Source organism: Anolis carolinensis, chromosome 5, assembly GCF_035594765.1.
Source record: "Anolis carolinensis isolate JA03-04 chromosome 5, rAnoCar3.1.pri, whole genome shotgun sequence".
NCBI classification, from domain to species: domain Eukaryota; kingdom Metazoa; phylum Chordata; class Lepidosauria; order Squamata; family Dactyloidae; genus Anolis; species Anolis carolinensis.
In genome coordinates, this window is record NC_085845.1 from 33899062 (window position 1) to 33921705 (window position 22644).

General features: G+C 40.4%; 1 protein-coding gene across 6 annotated transcripts in view; it reads right to left on the minus strand.

The window, feature by feature from the left end:
- pde5a (phosphodiesterase 5A) overlaps nucleotides 1-22644 on the minus strand; it is an 89693-nt gene that overhangs the window by 58529 nt on the left and 8520 nt on the right. For all 6 annotated transcript variants that reach the window (XM_062983574.1, XM_062983573.1, XM_062983571.1 and 3 more), the window contains exons 2-3: nucleotides 4407-4995; nucleotides 2589-2678 (exon numbers count right to left, since the gene is read on the minus strand). In XM_062983574.1, the coding sequence (XP_062839644.1) occupies nucleotides 2589-2678; nucleotides 4407-4995 (679 nt within the window). The remainder of the gene's footprint in view (nucleotides 1-2588; nucleotides 2679-4406; nucleotides 4996-22644) is intronic.

Sequence of the window (22644 nt, forward strand, 5' to 3'; positions counted from 1 at the left end):
ATATCAAGCAAAAAGTGGGTGCTAGAAATAATATACAAAAGCTGACTTGAACAACCTGGGGATCACAACCAAATACAGTGAAGACATCTGCCCTTACGCTTTGCTACTCTGCTGCTGAATACGCATGACCAGTGTAGAACATATCTCACCACGTTAAAACAGTGGGTATGGCTCTTAATGAGACATGCTGCATTATCACAGGATGTCTACACCCTACACCACTGGAGAAATTATACTGTTTAGCTGGTATTGCACCACCTGACATATGTCGGGAAGTAGCAGCCTGTAATCAAAGGACCAAGACAGTGACATCTCCGGCCCAGCCCCTGTTCGGCTTTCAGCCAGCAAACCAACACCTTAAATCAAGAAATAGCTTCCTAAGATCTACAGAGATATTCGCAGAAATAAGCGAGAGTCCAAAAGTAGCTGAGACCAGATGAGAAATTCCCTCCAGGCCACACAGAAGACTGGGCAACTTGGAAGGTGCTAAACAGACTGCACTCTGGCACCATGAGATGCAAAGCTAACCTTAAGAAATGGGGCTACAAAATGGAATCCACGACATGCGAGTGTGGAGAAGAGCAAAACACAGACCACTCACTACAATGCAGTCTGAGCCCTACCACATGCACAATAGAGGACCTTTTTACAGCCACATCAGAGGCACTTGAAGTGGCCAGCATCTGGTCAAAGGAAACGTAGTATAATGCCAAGTCTTTAACTTTGTTTAAGGCTTTTCTATACATTATAATTGTATTCTCAATTCACTTCTGACATGAAAAAATAAACCCACCTTTCCTAATGGCTCAGGTCAGGACACAACACAGTTAAAATAAAGTCTTGAACATTTAGGCCAATATCTTCAGGTAACTAATTCCAGTCAGCCCTTTAGGTTAATATCTTTAGGCAATATATTCCCAGATCTTAGAGAAATTATTTTTTCAGACTACAAGTCCCAGATTCTCCCAGTCATAATAGCTGCTGAGGTCATGAAATCCTGAGACATTTTCTTCCACAAAATCATAGAATCAGAAGGGTCCTGAGAGACAACTAATCCAACTTCTTGTTATGCAGAAATATACACCTTGGGCAATTCCAAGAGACATTCAGCCATCTTCTGTTTGAAATATATATACTGAAAATATACAATTTATATATGGCTTACAATATACATTCCTTGCATGATGTTTAGAAATCATAACATTTGAAAGTGCAACCTAATGCAATCATGCAAATTAAAGTTTCTAATCAAGTCATAATTTTTATTTCTCTGGCTTTTCTGTTATACTGGGTTTAAAAAAACTCTAATTCATTCTGTTTTCTTTTAGTCTGCCTTGATTTATACTATAAATCTTGTCTATGTTGCACCCCAGACCTGAAGCCACCTATGACCAGAGCATCACACAAGTAAAGGTAAACAGTTTATTGTAAAAAAAAAAACACACACACACACACAAAAGATATATAATAAAAAGCATGGATGAGGTAAGAGGGTGTAGAATCCAAAATGTCAGAAATCAAATGTCTCTTGTAAATCTAAAGCAAAGCAGTTCAAGAATAGTCCCAAAATCCAAAAGCAACTAAAGTCCATAAGCAAAACTTAAACAAGGATACACAACATGAAAATAGAAAAACTCCCAGAATACTTGAATCGCAAAACCAAGTCAAGAAGTAGAGAACCCAGGCCTGGTTGTAACTTAAAAGTCACATTGCCTGAACTGAAGAGCAGAGTGCCTGTTAGCACATAATAAACAGACATGGAAGCATTACGTCTACCCTGGAATTTTTGCTTCTCACAAAGGCGTGTTGACCTACGAAGCTGGCTATATGTTCAAATTTGCAGACAAGCCTCCTGGCTTAAATCAATGTCAACAGGTGCGTTCCCATGAAAATTTCTCATCAATTTGTCTTTGCTAGACTTCTTATCTGGAGAGGATGATTCCAAATCCCGTGACTGGCCTTGAAGGCCTTGAGGTTCAAAGGCAATTACATTCTCAGGCCCATCTGTGCCTGTCTTTTTGTCTAAAGCAGTTTCACTTTTTGGCACTGCATCAGAATGAACCTCAGGAAAGCCCACAATCCCATCTGACTCTAAGTCATCAGTGAACCCATCAGCCCCTGCCTCCTGTGACTTCTGCTGGGCTACAACAGTCTTCCACATAGGTTCATTTCATCTGAAGTCTTTTTAGGAATGCATTTTCTACACATGTAAAATTTCCAAATAATACAAATCCAGTTGAACCCAAATAATGAATGGACAAAATAGAAGCTGGATTTTAAATAAAGAGAGGGGGAGGGGGAACCCTAACATGTAGATACACTTCCACTGCCAAAAATGGTTAACAATATTTTGAAAATGACAGCACTGAAGAACAAAAAACTTGGCTGCATATCAATGTCGCATAGTTTATGGAAGAGGTCAAAATTGTACTTTATGGAATATATGCAGGCGGCCAATTTTTTTTTAAAAGCAATGAAAGAACTAACAATGTTGTATTTTGAAGCGGAGCCTGAAAGCTAAGGACAGTTTTAAGGAAATTAGCAAAGCAGGAAATGCTTAAAAAGAGACTGACATTCCATTACTTTACCTCTTCTCTGTGATTCTTGATTGGCATACAAAGGATACTCTGTGTCTTATAGCCTGTTATTTGGTCCACTTCTGCATTGAATCGGGGATCCTGTCAAAGGCAGAAATATATATAAGTATGTGTTTTCTCAAGAAATGAGTGCAGTTATTCCGTGTTATCACAAACATTTTATTCTTGGTGGTTCTCAACATTTGATTCTCCAGGTGTTTTGAACTTCAGTTCTCAGAAGTCCCAAACAAAATGAGCAAAGGTCAGAGATTCTTGGACCTGATCAAAACATTTTGAGGACCAAAAATTGAGAACTAGTAATTTAACCACACAGCTCTTAATAATGAGATTTTCTTTATGAGACAATAGAGAACAAACCACATTTTAGAACAAAGTATTCCCAAAGCATCAAGCAAGACATTCAAAACAAAATAAAATGTACAGTACATTACAAGAAGAACTAAGCTAAAATGCAAAAATTAGCCAATATAAACATTTTAAATATCTCATTTTCCACTTAAAAAGAGAAACATACAGATCTTTATGGTAACTACAAAACAACTATGTAAGGGACTTGGCAAAGATGTTGAGGAAGGAATGTCTCAAGTTTGGTGTCACACCAGAAAATCCAGTTCTTTCCCGTTCTTTTTTTTCTTGACCTCTGATTTTATTTCATAGTGTAATGACTGAAATAAATCCTAGATGATATAAATCCTGTCACATGTATGCAGATAAAGATCTCCAAATGTTACAATGAGCCTAGATTTTTTTTCAAATCTGTGATATACTGCCTACCCTCCAATATGAATACTCATGACAATATGTTGATTTCCCAAAGTACAACAATTTTTAGAGGATTGTCTGTTCCCTGAGCAGAAGGGTAAAGTGCAAAAAACACAGTGCCGTTGTGTTAAAAAGATCCATGTCTTCCATTTCAGGGGGGAAATGTCAAATGTCTCACTCTTACAGAGCACAAGCTCAACTCAGATGTCACATAATATATATTAAAAGCAACACTCATATTAGAAAGCACCAAAAGCCCCTTTTTAGACACTTCTCCTAAATGTCTGATGCAGATACCAAAATGAAAAGCAACAAAGTGCCATACACCAACAACTTTGTATTACTAAATACCCTCACATTAAGGCCTGATAGAACGCAACTGGAACTGCCATCTGAAAGAACTTGGCTCAAAATGAGAATCAAACTGTTGGTAATATGGAGTGGCTACTGTGCTATATAGTTTCTAGTTGCCACATTATATGTTGTTGATGGCTTTCATGGCCGGGATCACAGGGTTGTTGTATGTTTTCCGGGCTGTATGGCCATGTTCCAGAAGTAGTCTCTCCTGACGTTTCGCCCACATCTGTGGCAGACATCCTCAGAGGTTTTGAGGTACCTCGCGGATGTGGGCAAAACGTCAGGAGAGAATACTTCTGGAACATGGTCATACAGCCCGGAAAACATACAACAACCCTGTCACACTATAGTTTCTAGTTTCTACTGATCATGACTCAGTGATAGTCTCTCTATCTATCTATCTATCTATCTATCTATCTATCTATCTATCTATCTATCTATATATGGATGTGGGTTCAATGTTTTAAACTGAAATAGCTAGTATTGCTTGGAAAAATGAGCTGTCTGTCTCATATCCGGGAGAACCACAATTGTCAACTGGAGCTAGTTGGGCCACAGTTGAGATCGGGTGATTTTCCATCCTGAGAAGGGATTTTATTGGGATTCTTGTTATCATTTATTTTAAAATGGCAACTCTTACTAAAATGAACATATACATGAATCAAATATAAGAAGGCATCCTTTGCTTACCTCATAGGCATCCTTAATATTTAAAGGCTGGCCCAAAGCTGCAACATGGCCTACAATTCCTTTGTTCCATTCCAAACGAATGCAATTGTTGGAAGCTTCTTCTAAAGTGGTACCTTCAGCAACATCAAACAGCCTGCTGACGAGAAATTTCTCATTGGAACTATCCTCACAGACAAGAAAGAGGGAATAGCGATCTGCAGCTATGAGTTCATGGATGTGCAAGAAAATTTTGTGGCAAAGGGCTGTGACGTCCAAGTGACTAGAAATATCCTTCACCAGTTCTAACAACCTTGTGCACTGATCCCCTGCGTCAGTCCTAAGCGTCCGAGACTGGAGAGGCATCTGCTCCTTCTTCTCAGAGTCTGAGAGGAAACTCACTGTCCCAATGGAATCCTTGACAACAATAGGCCTAAGAGGTCTGTCAAATTCAGAGGCAGATATCTTCCTGGCCGGTGGTGTAGAATTAGTGTTCTCTGAACGTGTTGTTTGGAGAGTGGAGCAAGAACAGGTCTCACTGTGGGTTTTGGTCCCTTCTTTGCACACTGGAATGGTATGAACTCGCTCAGAAAACCATGCATTGACCATCTCTCTGCAAGAAAAGAGATATATAGTCAGTATTCTAAGTTAGTACCCTCTCCGCTCCCTCAGTAAATTAAGTAGGAAGTCCCAGAAGAGTAAGATCCATGCCTTCTCCACATAGGAAGGCAAAAACACACTTTTCACAGCCACATGTTTCTTCTTGTAATGATGTTCTACAATTCAAGCCAACACAGTTGCTGACATGAAAACTGAACATCTTCCATCTCATACAAATTATTCCCCCACCCATCCACCTACAAACCAAAAGAAACCACAGAACATGGTTTTTCATGGCTGGTCTTTAATATTCGTGCTTACTTATCCTTCTTAACATTCACGATTCATATGGGTAACAGATGGATAAAGGAATAATGACCAAGTCGTAATGCAGATTTTTGTATTTTATGCTTTAAAATGTACACATATATCTGACTAAAATTCTGGTTCCAAATCACCCAATTTTTCTTTGATTTTGTGCAAACTATTTTTTTGCATTAATTGTGTATGTTGATTTCTTTTGCATATATTTGTTTTGCTTCTGGTAATCGTAGTAAGGAGCGATGAAATCAAAGCCTTTGATCACTGGAATTCTATTCCAAAAGGCAACAGCCTTCTCTCATCTACTAAGATGACACCAGGCCCACACTATGACCATACATTAATAATGGTTTAGATTTTTGGGCTGCTCAGTGGTCCAGTCATATTCCTTGGGTTCCATACTCACTACATGGAGCAAGAGCTGCAAAAGATTAATTTCTGATACACATGACAGGCAATCTTAATCACAGCACTGAGCTAAGCCAGGGATGAGTAAACTGAATCTGTAAAGGCAGATATGGGCTCCAAGCCACTTTTTGTTTACCCTGAAATTTCTCCCAAAAGGTGAACTGCCTATTACAGAAGTCTCCAAGAATGGAAATTCAGCTTTTAACATAGTTATACTGTATTAAAGAGGTCGCCAATGAATACAAAGTGCTGGTGTAGAGGAAGGAACTGGGAAAATCAACTCTGAGTATTCCTCACCAAAGAAAACCCTATGAAATGTATGAGGTTGTCATAAACAGATGGATAATTCAACCCCAGTGGCACAGTGTGTTAAAGCACTGAGCTGCTGAATTTGCAGACCGAATCCAGGGAGTGGAGTGAATGCCCGCTGTTAGCTCCTGCCAACTTAGCAGTTCGAAAACATGCAAATGTGAGTAGATCCATAAGTACCGCTCCGGCAGGAAGGTAACAGCGCTCCATGCAGTCATGCCGGCCACATGACCTTGGAGGTGTCTACGGACAACGCCAGCTCTTCGGCTTAGAAATGGAGATGAGCACCAACCCCCAGAGTCGGACATGACTGGACTTAACGTCAGGAGAAATCTTTACTAACCTGAAGGTGTATGTGCACACACACATACAGAGCACTGAGTAACATTTAAAAAAACTTTTTGAAACCAGAAATAGACTTTCTTAGTATGAATTTCCAAAGAGGTAGGCATATTATTTTGGTGCACCAATCACAATCACAAAGAGTCCTGTGACACTTTAAAGACTAATAGAATAAATCACAAAGAGTCCTGTGAGACTTTAAAGACTAATAGAATAAATCTGTCAGACGTTACATTGGTACAGGATTTTTTAATTTACACAGCAGGGAACAAATTCTTCTCTTCGATGTCATAGATTTGACGGACCAGGACTACAGAGACTACTAAAAGATCTGACAAAAAAAATCATAATTGATAAATAAATATCTTAAGGGGGGGTGGACTTTACATGACCTGTACGAAGACTTGAGGATTCTGGATGAATGGATTTTAATCTTGGACATTCTTAAAATTTTATATAATGTGATTTTATTTTGTAATGGTATCTGTTTTATATGAACTGTTGTTTTGTAGATTGTTTTATATGAATTGTTGTTTTTACATTGTTTTTAGGCATTGAATTTTTGCCTATTTACTGTAAGCCGCTTTGAGTCTCCTCGGAGAGAAAGGCGGGGTAAAAGTGATGTAAATAAATAAATAAATAAATGTGCTTAATGGCCATAGTAAGTAGATTCAGGGGAAGTAGATTCAAGAATCTTAAAAGAGAGAATTAGTCGAAGCTATTATGTTTATATTGTAACGCCGGCCCTAAGAATACATTCAGAAGGTTTGGTGCATGAGGTCATGGGGACTGGAATCTTTCCTATGACGGCTGTAGCCATAAAAAAATAATATGCAAACTAAGTAACACAATTTCAGGAGAAACACTATATTTCCCATGAACTTACTAAAGCCAGAACTTTGAAAGTTACTTTTAAAAAAATCATCCTTGTTATTTCTTAAGCAGTTTGTGGGGGAAACTACTTGTTATTTGGAGCAATGCTGAAAAAATAACTTCTTGCACTGCTTTTCGTGTTAGTATGTTTTATTACTTTTTGTTGTTTTTTTCAGAATGAAAAGCTTAGGAATACAAGAGTGGAATAAACATGGAAAATTTCCATTAAAATACCTCTAAAATATCCTTTGAAAATACTTTGTAGAACACCTACTTGTTATTTCCCCAAGTCATATCACTTATCTCATTAAGTACCTTTTGAAATGTGACTTTGTTCTAGACTTGTTACCAAAATAAAACTATTTATCAGTTATCTACATTGCTTTTAACATCACTGTACCTCCAAGTTCTAATTGAAGCTAATGCTGTCTGCCATATCCTCAAAACTAAATGCTGTTGTATTATTCAATCACTCTGCTTCTGAAAAAATAGCTTTCAGTAAGTATTGCAAGACCTAAACATGTACAGAACTTTATCCTTTACAGATGGTTGAGTAATGACTGCCAAACTTTCCAGATTTTCATTAGATATAAGCTTCCATGGAGACTAAAAGAGAGAATAGTACTGACTGATGCAGTTTTCTGTGTCTGAGCATTTCTTACTTGATGCCAGTTGTTACTGATCAACATATATGGAGGCATAACTTTAGCTTCAGCTGCTTCATGGAGAAATAAGTTTTGATCATTTTTACTTCAACTCCCTAGTCTTCTCTGCGGTTATAATATGAAAATTGTCTATAAAAATCTGTAAATAACCTCCAAATATTTACAAGATGTATAAGATACTCAGGTTACAATGTTCATTAGATATTGTTTTTATTTTTGCAAGATGTTAGATACCACCCCGTCCCTTCATTAGAATGAATCTGGGTAAATCATTGTTAATACGTACTCTCTACACATCACACCTCAATTCTGAAATGATCCATACTGTATATGTCTTTATTAGGCCATAAAAAGGTGCAAAATCATATGCATGCTTCTAAGATATTCAGATTTCTTTCATCCGGCAAGATATTATAAATTCAAGAAGGAAAAAGAGTACTGTCTAGCCTTTCCCTCACCTTCCTCTTTTTCCTGTTCTCTGAGTGAGCCTGAAAGTGCAATGCAAATAAATGCTGCATTTAATTCCTTTCCTTGACCCAAAGTTGAGAATAGCTCCTCCTCCAATTATTTACTTTTTCTCTCCTTGTGTGTTTCTTCTTGCTTTCTTTTTGCCCTTTCTGTATCTTTTCTTTTTAAAAAAGCCATCAACTCAACACACACAACTTCCTTGATGAAAGCTACTTTGATACAACGTTGGGAGATAGTTGGTTCTGGACTCCATCATCCAAGACTAGGTCTTCTCTACCGCATCTCCTGGTAGGTCAACAAACTAGCAAGGATGGACTGAGAATAGATATGGAAAGGATTGGTCCATCTCAGATTGAATCTTAAATCCAATTGTTCATCGCAAGTACAATACGCCCTTTTGAATCAAGGTGAACCTGGGAAATCAATATGTATGTAAATTTGACCAATTCAATGAGTCCAAACTTCTTGAGACTAATGATTTAATACTGGTCTTGGTCTTTAAGTCACATTATCTGGACGGAGGGCAAAAACAGGTGCTAGATAGAGAAGGATAGTACATTTTAAGGGGAGGTTATTTTCCTGTTACTCCCCACCCCACCCAAACTATGTTGCCATCAGGGAAACAGCTCTCATTTATGAAATGGGAAGCGGAGAGGGGGAATAACCAGCAAAAACAGGGAAAATTGTTTTCCTCCTTCAACTCCCCCCTCCCTGCATAAAATGGATTATCTTTCTCTGTCTAGGCTGCCTTTTGGAGTCTGCCCAGAAAATGGAACAGTATGAAGTGATGTCACCTCCAGATCACTGTTTTGAGATGTAATGAGAGAAAACATCTGCAGATACAATAGGGTACCTCGGATGACCTCATAGTAATTCAAAGGATATGACCTTCAGCTTGCTGTGAAGGAGCAATATTATAAAGTTTGACACATTTGAAAATAGAAACCATCCCTTTGTGAACAGAGAACTAGTAATGCTGTGAAAAGTGAAAAGCAATAGGAAAAGAGGAATACCATACTACAGGTGGATTGATTCAATCAAGAAAGCTACAGCCCTGAGTTTGGAAGGCATGAGCATGGCACTTGATGACTGGAGATGCTGGAGGTTTCTGATTCACAGAGATGCCATAAGTCAAAGTCAACTTGATGACCAAAAACAATAAAGTTGTTGAAACACACAAACTTCTTTCTTTAGTTGAGTATTTCAAACCTTGCACACAATTTTGTGCCTTTTTGGTTGGCCTAATAAAACAATAAAAACAGTATGGCTTTTTGAAGTAATATCAAATAAAGCCAAGGAGGCTGATTTAAACAGATCTAAACTACAATCTGTGCCACTCAGTGTTAAAATATCTCCTACAGAACTGTCTGACAATGTAACTTTTGCCTATTGCTAGCGTTATTTTTAAATAAAGCAAACAGTGTGATCTGTTTGTTAAACTGAGAATACCAAAAAAGTACTCTCCTGTGAAACTGTTATTCTTGGCTAGCCAGCAAGTTAGCTTGAGCAGCTTAACTTTCAGCTATCCAGAGTACGAGAATAGTTGTCTAGCCCTATAAGGGATTTTTTATTGTTAATATGGAGAGGAGCACAGTAAAACCACAGGGATATAAAGGTCAAGGTTGCAAGCAAAATATACAGATATTATTTACCCTGCTATTTTTGTTGCTTTCAGATCCCATGCTCAAAATATCAGAAAATGAAAACAAGATTAAAAAGTTGTCTTATGGAAGTAAACTAGAATATTTCTGTGAAAGAATGATGGATCATGGGACTGGGAAAATCTGTCTTTGCATGTTGACTCACCAGATTCTTTCAGCATTGCTTCTTTGGTCTTGTTAATTCATTTCATACATATTTGGTTTTTTAATTAATTTTTTAGCTCTTCTTTCTCTTCCAAAAATAGAGCTCAAGCATCTTACAATACAATTAAATAAAACATAAAATAAGGAAATCAATGCAGAAATCAACGTGGGGGAAAAAACCTTTTATGATTGCAAAGCAATTACCCATTGATGAAAGTGGTTCCCAACTTCTCATATCAGATGTAGAGAAAACCATGAGTGCAATAGAATTTTATTTTATTTGTTAGAAAAGCTATGTTTTGGGGACTGTAACCTACAGAATCCCCAGGACGTGCTATTTTGAAAATTCCTGGCGCTGTAGTCTTCAAAAATACTTTTTACCATCTCTATGCCTTAGAGACATTTCCATTTCCACATCATTTTAAATCTATGCCAAAATTTTGATAAAAGCGAGAAACTGTTAAATCTTGAGATTCTGCCCCCATATCACATGAAACACTCATCCAAAACCCTGTCTTTCTTTTACAACTAGGATTCTGCTCAAAATGTACAGTTTGATCACATGTGCTTAACATAAGACAATCTCAAAACACATATATTTATAGAAGCACTACAACCACGAAGCATGGTCTGGTGTGAGCTGTAGACTTCAGCCCTATGCCATATCCTTATTTTGTATCAAAGGAATGGCTTATCTGAAGTTACAAAACATTTTGCAACAATCAAAGCAAGAGCAGGACTTCGCTGTGAAAGCTATCCACACGATCTCATAAACTGCCATTGCACAATTTCTGGCCTTACATAGCAAAAATAAATACGTTTCAGTTGGTTAAAACACACACACACACACACACACAGTATCTCATTTTGCATGTGCATTCATTACAGTTTTAAGATTTATAGCTAGATTTATAGCAGGAAAAAGAATGTTATTATATTACAGAGCCATTCTACTGTAATTATGGGGTCACTGCCTGCTAGAGTGCTCTGTACAGAGATTGATTGGTGCCTTGGAGGCGGGAGGAGGTTAAATGAAGCCAAGAACCACAATTTTGTTCCAGTGCTTGCAGTAAAATGACCACTTCTATGGAAAATGATTTAGACTTTTGTTTATTTTAGAAACTGAGTATGCACACACTGATATATAAAGCTGCAGAAGATGGAACATCAGTTCTATACATCTTAATCTTGAACTCAACTCCGCACTGTGCTATGGCTGTCCATAGGTATGTCACAGGACTATGTTTAGGCAGTATGTGAGTACATACTTACCAACCCGCAAAGGGAACCTTTTGTCTACACTGGGCAAACCAGAATTGATACCCAAGAACACTGCCAGATCTCACAAGACAAGTAATAGCCCAATTTCAATGGCTTGTTTAGTCACTCCCATTTAGCACAAGAGTGATTGGACAGCATGTACCAGCATATTGCCTCAGTCTTGCAAGAATGTCACGAAATGCTTCCACTTTGTGCTCTTGCCCCGAAGCACTTTACAACCATACCATTGCACTTTAGTTTAAATAGCCCCTCCATGCTATCCCCCTCCACCAAATTGGTGGTCCATCCTATTTTATTGTATTGTTACTCATTTTATGTCTTAAATGAGTTTTTATGGATTGATGTATTGTTCTGCATAATGTTGTTTTTATTGTGTTTTTACTCTTTGTAATGTTTTAATTGCTGTACTTTGGTTATGGTTTTCGGGCTTTGTCTTGTGTTAGTCGCTCCAAGTCCCTGCCGGGAGATGGTGGCGGGATAGAAAAATAAAGTTACTTACTTACTAGGGGCCCCTTGAGAAAAATCAATCTACATATGTAATTATGTGCAGAAATTATATATCTCTCATCTGTTTGTCACATGTGACAGAAACATACATAGAATCATAGAATCATAGAATCATAGAATAGTAGAGTTGGAAGAGACCACATGGGCCATCTAGTCCAACCCCCTGCTAAAAAGCAGGAAATCGCATTCAAAGCACCCCCGACAGATGGCCATCCAGCCTCTGCTTAAAAGCCTCCAAGGAAGGAGCCTCCACCACGGCCCCGGGGAGAGAGTTCCACTGTCGAACAGCTCTCACAGTGAGGAAGTTCTTCCTGATGTTCAGGTGGAATCTCCTTTCCTGTAGTTTGAAGCCATTGTTCCGTGTCCTACATGCAAAAAGATGACGTCCCTGTTAATTATCCCTTCCTGTCATGTATGATGGACTACACATGAGGTTTGTGTTATTACTTACAAAATAGATACTTGCTGGGTACAAGATTTCTGTTACTTCATGGAATTGCTAGGGCAGCAATCTTAAAATGGCATTTTAATGCAAATTAGAAAAAATGATAATTGTTAGTAAAACAACTACTGGAAATAATATCAAATGCAGAAAATATCCAATTAAAGAACGTTTCTAGTCCTTCCACTCATAGAGAAAAGCTAACAAACCTTGTGATAATATGACAAAAAGACAAAAACAGCAAAAAAGCAACTTAAAATGTAATTAGTCCATCAACCTTTCTGTGATGGTATTACATGTCCCTGTGAAGTGACAGACTATAATGACAGTAGCGATGCTATTGGTAGGATCTTCCATATTAGATAGACTTTTGTAGAGTAGACAGACTGAATGTGCCAAATAGCTACCAGACAGAAGCAGTAATGGCAGGTGTTATTAGTGAAGGATCTCTCAGAGATGTGGTATGATCACCAATATCTGTTAAAACTGCATAGAGAGAGACACCGTAAACCACTTCTGAATGACATTTACCATAAAAACTCTATGATTAAACAACCCAAAATGAAAGAAGAAAGTGAATGACTTGGAGACCTGTTATTCATAAAATTGTCATAAATTGACTTCATGGCAGCTAACAACAAAATAAAATAACTGTGCTCATCAGAAGACACCAAAAATAATGGACTTAACTCTGTGTACATGTTCGCACTACTTTGGAATCTCGCTATTTTTATACAAATCTAGCATCTAAAAAAAGTTAAACTTGTGATAGTTCATAGCTGGAATGCTAGAAATATTACACACTAGTTGAAAGTTTTAGTATTGAGCCAAGCATATTCTAGCATAAATAGAACTACAGGCAATTCCCGAGTAACAAACATTTGATCTACAAACTATTCCTAGTTAAGAAGGGGGGTGAAACAACAGGGACAGAAAATAGACTTATTCAGTCTATGTCACAAAATCATAATGGCTGACAAGATCAGAAATCCTTTGCAATGTCTCCTACATAATGTTTGTTGATATGAACTGAAAACCCACTTACTTAACTACTCATAACAAGTTTTACAAGGATATAAACATAGTGGCTTTTGTTAATTGTCATGGCTACATCCTTTGGAGTCTTGGGATTGGTAGATTGGTGAGACACAAGAGCTATCTGTCAGAAATTTTTAAATATCTGAATTCAAAATGGAATTTCAAGATTCCACAGAACACAGTAATGGCAGTTAAAAACATATAAAAGTATTTTAATTCTTTCTTCAGTGTGAAAGACCAACTTCAAGACCTTACAAGAAACTCAGATGCCAATGTTGTCCCCTTCCTCCGACAAAACTACTTCACAAGACCTAATGTCACCCATAACTTCATTTGGTTAACTTGCTAGAAAACCAAAGGATAACATTCCAAGCTTGGGTCTAAAATTAAAATTCATCTGGAAGTTAGATAAGCTTCTACATGTAGAATGAGAAGTGTTATTTTTCCCCTTTGTCTTGAGCCAGGTTGTTCCAACTGATCTGTAGATCACAACTAATCTGTGGATATGTGTGTTTTAAAGTAAAATGCTGCACATACACAATCTTTTCTGCATATGAAGCACCTGGAAAGGATCACGCCCAATATGTTTACACAGTAGAAATTGCAGTAGAACTCTTAATATAAATACAAGGCAGAACCTCTTTCTCTCAGAGATACAAGCTAAATGAATTACAACATAAATTATAATGACAGCTAGGAACAAACATTGGAAAGTAAAAACACAATACAACTCAGAGCTGCAAGCATTTCTTCTATTAATAGTCAGAATATATTTTGAAGATCAGACTGTGGGGATCCTAAAAATTATTAATCTAAAACTGAAATCCGATCTACTTTCTTGGGGTGAGGAACAAGTAATACAATTAAACCTATCCTCAAGGATACTGTGCATGCACAGGATCAAGTTAACAATGCCTCAAAGGGAACACTTCAAGCCATCATGAAGAGTAGGTCCTTAACAAAATAATTTAAATTCAATGACTTGTTCTATATTTTTATATAGACCTAATTACATGAAATTTCTATTTTAGCTAGCTACAAAGTTGTAAGTATTAAAAATCCTGAAATTTACTCTTAATTGGTAATTTGGTGATTACAAAAATACCACAACGCTTCTTGGAAACCCTTGAAAACTGTGCTAATATAGTTTAACAGAAATCAAGCTCCATCAATAAACTTTGGTGGACACGCAAGAGTGCAAGTCCAGTCAGTCTCTCTTGTTGTACTTGTGTATTTTTTCAAACATTTAAAAGTTGAAAGTGACCTTTCCTTTGTAGCTGTTGACACTGAAAATGTTGCAGAAATGCAGAAATCTGAAGAAGTTTCTTCACGTTTGGATAAAAACTGTCTATCTCACGATATCCTTCCAGTGCAGTTGATATTTTTTCTGCAGGTGTAATTTTTTCCCATTTTCTACACCACAGGTCAAACTCTTCCATCGATATTTTGAAGACATTTGTTTTAAAGATATGTGTACTTGATCAAGTTGGATTTTAAGTGGCCACAATTAATAGGGAGGATCTGCCACAAGATCTCAACAAGGCCCTGAAATTACCATCATTGTGCAAAGGTTCTTCATCAGCCACAAAGAACAATAATTTCCACAATTGACAGAAGTTTCTTTCTTTTCCTTCTGCTTTCCTCTTATTTCCTTTATCATGATGGGTTACATCAAGACGTTTTCCACTGTGATTTAGCAAAGAGTTTTCAGCCAAGTAAAAGTTGTTCTGATGGTCCTCTGTTTTTTGGTGTCCATTGAAGACTTGTATTACATCTTTTCAGCAAACAAATGGTTTAGCAACCAATGCATCAAACTTCTGATGACCACCTTTACCCCCAACTTCACAAAAATATTGATTAGAATGACACATCATTTTGCAAGATCTCTTATACATATATTTTCACTTTAAATTGGAATAATTAAAAACCAAGATCTAGCCTGATGAACTAGACCAGAGGAAAACATCATCAACCACAAATCTGCACTACCCACCCTACAACTCCACCTCCCATTCAAAACTGCCACTTATTCCTGTCCTTTCCTCAAAACTTGGAAAGTACAGACAATCCCTAAGTTACAAACATCTGACTTACATCTGTCTCATAGTTACAAACAGAGGTGAGATGACAAGAAGTGAGAGAACTCTACCTTTAGGAATCCGTAACCACCCCCCTGCCCCGGGCTATGGGCTTGGTGCTAGTACAAGATTAGTTGTACTAGTGGATAGTCATTTACACATGCCTTAGTCTAACTAGGCTACATTTCTGAGGAAGGATCTAGCAGAACTACTTCTACATATTCTTTGCTTAATAAAAATTCTATAAAACTCATGGGGTCATCATAAGTTGACAGATAATTTGAAAGCACACACAAACACATACACAAAGCACAATCTTCTATTTAACAACCATCTGCAAAAGTGATTCACGTGTACTTACTGCTTGTGCTACCGCCTACATATGGGAGAAATCTATGATGTGAGCAAAATTTTCAGAATTAAAATGGACACTTAGGCTCAGCTAGCATCATGCTGGATTTGGGTGATTTAGTTCAACTAGACTTAGCTTCAAATACTTGATAGTCAAGTCTCCGTGAACACCATGGGATTTACTTATGAGCTATATACAGTGCATTTATCCATCAGCTAATTACCACTGCCATGTATAAGTGTAATTGACATGAATATTATTTCCCTCTTTCCTCTGTGTTTTCACCTGTTTTTTTCTCAATGTGTTATTTTAAATCACAAGTTTCTCGGGATGAGGACTGACCCTCTACCATGTCTTATACAGTTTATAAACAGTAACATTATGGTGCTTCATTATAAACATGAAGTCAACCAAGGTAGCAGGATGGTTTAAAAAAAACAACAAAAAAAAACCATAATTGTTTTCATCTTCTCAGTTTGTACTTATCAGTAAAAGCGTGGGGGGGGGGGGGGCAAAACCATGGGATAGAAGCCACTACCTTTGGCAAAAAAATGTTACTTTGGAAGGTTATAGACCCATATAATTCAGTTCAATGCAGTTCAAACTGCATTATATGGATCTACACCAACTATATAATGCTCTTCAAATGCCATTATATGGCAGTGTAGATCCAGACATGGTTTCCAGACAGGATGGCCACTGACTAAAGTGGTTGCAAGATTCTGGGCTCTGTGATCTGAAAGTGACTTTTCAAGCTCCCCCTTTTTAACATACTTTTAATTAACAGTTGATCACATAGCATATTGTGTATGTATCAGACACTTAATTTTTAAAAATTATTAACAGCCTACAATAGTGTCTCTATATCCATCTGTGCAGATAGGGGGTTGGTGAAAAATGCAGCCTACTCTATGTGTCCACAAGGAACAGGAAGATATCAGTTGTGTGTCAAATCCCTTAAAATGTATCATGTGCAGGAGAAGTTGAGCATCTGCCTTTAGCAGCAATTTTTGAGTGTCGTGAAATGGCAGCAAACTGTTAGTCATTCGGTTATTGAGTTTGTATTGCTGACGATGGGAAGAGATACTTCTGAGATTTTCAACCTCATGTGCCAAAATACCGTGCCTGATTTTGAATACTCTGAGCCTCAAAATGGGGCAACAAAATGGACCATCATGCCCAAGGAGAATGCCATGAAAACCAATCCTTGTGAAGTTTAGCTCCTAGGCAGTATCTTCTTACTGTCACTCACATGAGCAAATCATGACTGGCATAAGCAGCACAAGGAAGTATTTTTATAAGCAGATACACTGATATTTGCTATCACGTAGATCATCCAACATGTGGCAGTTAAGACAGAAACTTGACTTCAACAAGTTACATGCCCAGGTAAGCAAACATTGGACAGCAGCCAAAATCTACCTTCCTGACATCTCTTCTAAACAAAACAGTTAACTGAGACATCATCACCAATACACTGCCTTGTTCTTTTCACAACAGAAGAGCAAATGCTTTCTTCCTTAGTGCATCCAGCCACAAAATCAATAGGAAACTCAAAACTGCAGAATTTAACGTGATTATATGGGATGATGAACATCCTCAAAGAGGCATTTCAAAGTTCCTTGCCAAGAAGGCTTTGGCCCTGTATTAAATCAGATGCATTCATTTGACTTTTCTGTAGTTGTACCATGACTTCAGTTGGGGGAAAACCTTTAAAATACACACCTAACAAGATTATATAAGATGGAAGCATCCCCTTTAGTCTCCAAGGCTAACTGCTTTCCATACATCACAATTTGCTTTCTAAAATAAATCTTGAAGATTCAGTTTCTGTCAATATACACTGGTCTTATACATCTGTGCCTATATTCCCCTTCTCACACAGGGTTCCCCAAAAGTATATTCACCTTTAACATATTATAATTTGGATTTGGTCATTTTTCCTCAAAATACATACACACATGTATACATATATACACACACATACATGCACACACATACATATACATACACCCTTAACAGGGTTAAAGATTTCAACTGCAGAGAAGTGTCACAAAATTACAAAGGACACTTTAAATGAGGTTTGCAAATCTGACAGTTCAAGCCATGCACTGCTGGGAAGAGAAGAGATGGTATTTGTAACTCTGATTATATCATTATTATAACATTTATTCTTCAATATAGCCTTCAAATAACCATTATAGCCATTAAATGGTGTATCCATCTTTGGAGGGATACTATGTATATATGGAGCTGAAATCACTGAATAATGTTTTGGACAAAAAAGATACAAACAAAACCCAGGAAATTGTCATTTGAAGAAGATGACAGGATTTCATCTAACTTCAACCCCATTATCAATCTTAATTTTATCATGAAAATATAGCACCAAAATAATCACTACTCATTCATTTCCCTGAGGGGTTTTTTTTCATGTCAGGGGCGACTTTAGAAACTGCAAGTCGCTAAAACAAAGAAATCCAAAGCAGTTAATGTTAATAGGTTACTGTATTTGTTAAAAGCTACTTTCGATTTCTGAGGCTGCAATCCCAAACATGCATTGCATACTGTGGACAGACTTCATAACTGAATGCAACACAACTTTCTTCCAAGTATAGAAGCATAGGATTTTGTTTCATGACTATGATCATAGTTACATGAAATTGCTACAATAATTCATTTTCTAGACTTCCAAAGAAAGAGGTATATTATTTAAAGAAAATGAGCTTGCTTGGTAACTATTTTTTTCTGAACAAAGTTAAATGATACCGGTTACATACTTCCAAAAAGGACTGTGCAAATATATCAGTGTTTGTGTGTATGTGTGTGTGTGAAAGTAAAACAAACTGTTAAAGGACCCATTTTATTTTTATTTTTTTGGTTATTTAATATTTATTTATTCTTTACTTAAGTGATAGTTGTCTTTACCATTCTAATGTAGCACAAATCCTATGAAAATCCATACTACATATTTTTGACATTAATATTGAAATCTGAAATATATACAGGAAGCAGGGCCGGTCGGAGATAAATTTAAATATTAAGCGGGGGCGCTGAAAAGCGCCCCCCGCCGGCCCCGCCTCCTGCGCCCTGGCCCCGCCTCCCAACCAGCGTGCCCTGGCCCCGCCTCCCGCGCTGCGTGGGAGGCGGGGCCAGGGCACGCTGGGTGGAAGGCGGGGCCAGGGTTGGCCCCGCCTCCCATGCTATTCGCCCTGGCCCCGCCTCCCACGCAGCGTGGGAGGCGCGGCCAGGGTTGGAAAGAGGGAGGCTTCGCCGCCCGGGGAGGGGAGGAGGGATCGCCTCCTCCCCTCCCCGGGCGGCGAAAGAACCAGGCTTCGCCGCCCGGGGAGGGAAGGGGGGATCGCCTCCTCCCCTCCCCGGGCGGCGAAAGAACCAGGCTTCGCCGCCCGGGGAGGGAAAGGGGGATCGCCTCCTCCCCTCCCCGGGCGGCGAAAGAACCAGGCTTCGCCGCCCGGGGAGGGAAGGGGGGATCGCCTCCTCCCCTCCCCGGGCGGCGAAAGAACCAGGCTTCGCCGCCCGGGGAGGGAAGGGGGGATCGCCTCCTCCCCTCCCCGGGCGGCGAAAGAACCAGGCTTCGCCGCCCGGGGAGGGAAGGGGGGATCGCCTCCTCCCCTCCCCGGGCGGCGAAAGAACCAGGCTTCGCCGCCCGGGGAGGGAAAGGGGGATCGCCTCCTCCCCTCCCCGGGCGGCGAAAGAACCAGGCTTCGCCGCCCGGGGAGGGAAGGGGGATCGCCTCCTCCCCTCCCCGGGCGGCGAAAGAACCAGGCTTCGCCGCCCGGGGAGGGAAAGGGGGATCGCCTCCTCCCCTCCCCGGGCGGCGAAAGAACCAGGCTTCGCCGCCCGGGGAGGGAAAGGGGGATCGCCTCCTCCCCTCCCCGGGCGGCGAAAGAACCAGGCTTCGCCGCCCGGGGAGGGAAAGGGGGATCGCCTCCTCCCCTCCCCGGGCGGCGAAAGAACCAGGCTTCGCCGCCCGGGGAGGGAAAGGGGGATCGCCTCCTCCCCTCCCCGGGCGGCGAAAGAACCAGGCTTCGCCGCCCGGGGAGGGAAGGGGGGATCGCCTCCTCCCCTCCCCGGGCGGCGAAAGAACCAGGCTTCGCCGCCCGGGGAGGGAAGGGGGGATCGCCTCCTCCCCTCCCCGGGCGGCGAAAGAACCAGGCTTCGCCGCCCGGGGAGGGAAAGGGGGATCGCCTCCTCCCCTCCCCGGGCGGCGAAAGAACCAGGCTTCGCCGCCCGGGGAGGGAAGGGGGGATCGCCTCCTCCCCTCCCCGGGCGGCGAAAGAACCAGGCTTCGCCGCCCGGGGAGGGAAAGGGGGATCGCCTCCTCCCCTCCCCGGGCGGCGAAAGAACCAGGCTTCGCCGCCCGGGGAGGGAAGGGGGGATCGCCTCCTCCCCTCCCCGGGCGGCGAAAGAACCAGGCTTCGCCGCCCGGGGAGGGAAGGGGGGATCGCCTCCTCCCCTCCCCGGGCGGCGAAAGAACCAGGCTTCGCCGCCCGGGGAGGGAAAGGGGGATCGCCTCCTCCCCTCCCCGGGCGGCGAAAGAACCAGGCTTCGCCGCCCGGGGAGGGAAGGGGGGATCGCCTCCTCCCCTCCCCGGGCGGCGAAAGAAGCAGGCTTCGCCGCCCGGGGAGGGAAGGAGGCGATCCCTCCTCCCCTCCCCGGGCGGCGAAAGAGGGAGCCACAAGGCCAGGGCGCACTGGTCGGGCGGCGGGGCACCGTCAGAGCGGTGCCCCGCCTCCCTCCCAGCCTGACGGCGCCCCCCGGGACCTGCGCCCGAGGCGGCGGCGTCAATGGCCTTTATGGTGGGGCCGGCCCTGACAGGAAGTCTTTACGTTGGAGGAAATAATGCCCATTGAGGGATACACGCTCGCATATAAAATACATATACAAACACTAATACTTTCATGCATTACACTCTGCATAAAATATTGAGTACAGCTTGATGTAACATGTTAAACTTATACAAAAAGTTGACACTTGTAATGACAACAGTAAAAGAAAGTTGATTATCTATCAATTAGCTGAAAACTTGCAATACACTTAAACAATACTAAAATGTCAATATAAAGGTTTCCTCTTGAGCTACTGAAGGAATTGTAATGGAACTGTAAGGCTGACTTCCATTCAGCATCCATCATTTAAAATAATAAATAAAAGATGGTCTCTTTCCATTCCTTGATACCACAACTGAAATGGTGTAAAAAATATAGAGACATCCCCAATAAGACTTCTCGGTCACAATGAGAAACACTGCTCCCTGGCCAGGAAACTTTAATTAGCTAATATACCAATCAAAGCTTGCTGTCCCAATTATAATAGGTAGAAGAAAAGCAATCACACAAGACAGCCGACATGCAGCAGTGGTTTGCAATATAGGCTACTCTATGCTGCTCAACACCGAGCTACACCTCCCAGTGAATTGCTTAACTAATGTATTTGGATACGAGCAGTATTCAATTGAAGTCAAAGACAAAAACAGTCCATTTCTTTCATTCATGATCCATATCATGTACTAAAGTGTACAAAAATGCATACCGTAAGTGCAGACATTCTCAGTCAACTCTAAGAAACTTCATGTCAAATATAATGCTAGTGTTTCAGATGACAAAGGCACTAAACCCTCTCTCATCTTGGGAGTTAAGCAGGGTCAGCCCCAGTTAGTACTTGAATGGGAGATGGTCAGGAAATGCCAAGTGTATTTGGGTGTATTTGAGGGGAAGGCAAAGCAGCTCTGAGCATTCCTTGCTTAAGAAAACCCTTTGAAGAATTCATGGGGTCTCCCTAAGTCAACAGGTGAGTTGAACAGAGGTTGGCTTGTGCAGCTATTTAAAAGCACAAAAGCCATATAATCACCCCTTCAAAGAACAGATTTGCCTCATTTCCCCATTACTCTCTTTGCAGAGGTACTAAACCAGACATGGGCAAACTTTGGCCCTCTGGGTGTTTTGGAGTTCAACCCACACAATACCTAACAGTCTACCGGCTTTTTTGGAATTGTGGGACTTAAAGTCCAAAACACTCGGAAGGCCAAAATTTTCCCATGCCTGAACTAAACCCTAGAAGTTCATTTCTGATGAAATCTGTGCCTCTGAGTTTTCCTGCCTTTGAAGGGCTTCACTTTCTCTCTCCCACTCTTTTTTTAAAATTCTAGGGAAATCTGAGAGAAAGCACAAGGTGAAACCCGTATTGCAGCTGCAGGTAGGGCTGGGAAGCAAAAGAAACTTCTTTCACCAACAAAAGTAACAGAAGCACTTGGTGTCAGGCTGGAGAAATGCTGCATCTATACTGTAGAATTAGTGCAGTTTGACATCACTTTAACTGCCACATCTCAATGCTATGGAATCATGTGAGCTGTCCTTTTACAATATTTTAACTTTCCTTGCCAAAGAGCACTGGCATCTCGCCAAACTACAAACTCCAGGACTCCGTAGCATTGAGTCCTGGCTGTCAAAACGATGTTAAATGATGTATTTAAAAACCCTAAAATCAGTACAGTAAATAAAGACTAATCCAACCAGAGAAGTCAGACATAGCAAAGCACTTGATGCACCAACCTGGACGCAGCTTACTACTGAGAACACAGAAATGCTGGACCACTCAAACAACCACCATGTCGGACTACATAGAAAAGCCATGGAAATCCACAAGCATGTGGACAATTTCAACAGAAAGGAGGAAACCAAGAAAATGATCAAGATTTGGCTAGCAGTATTTTAAAAACTCTAAAATAGGACAGTAAATAAAGAACAACACTC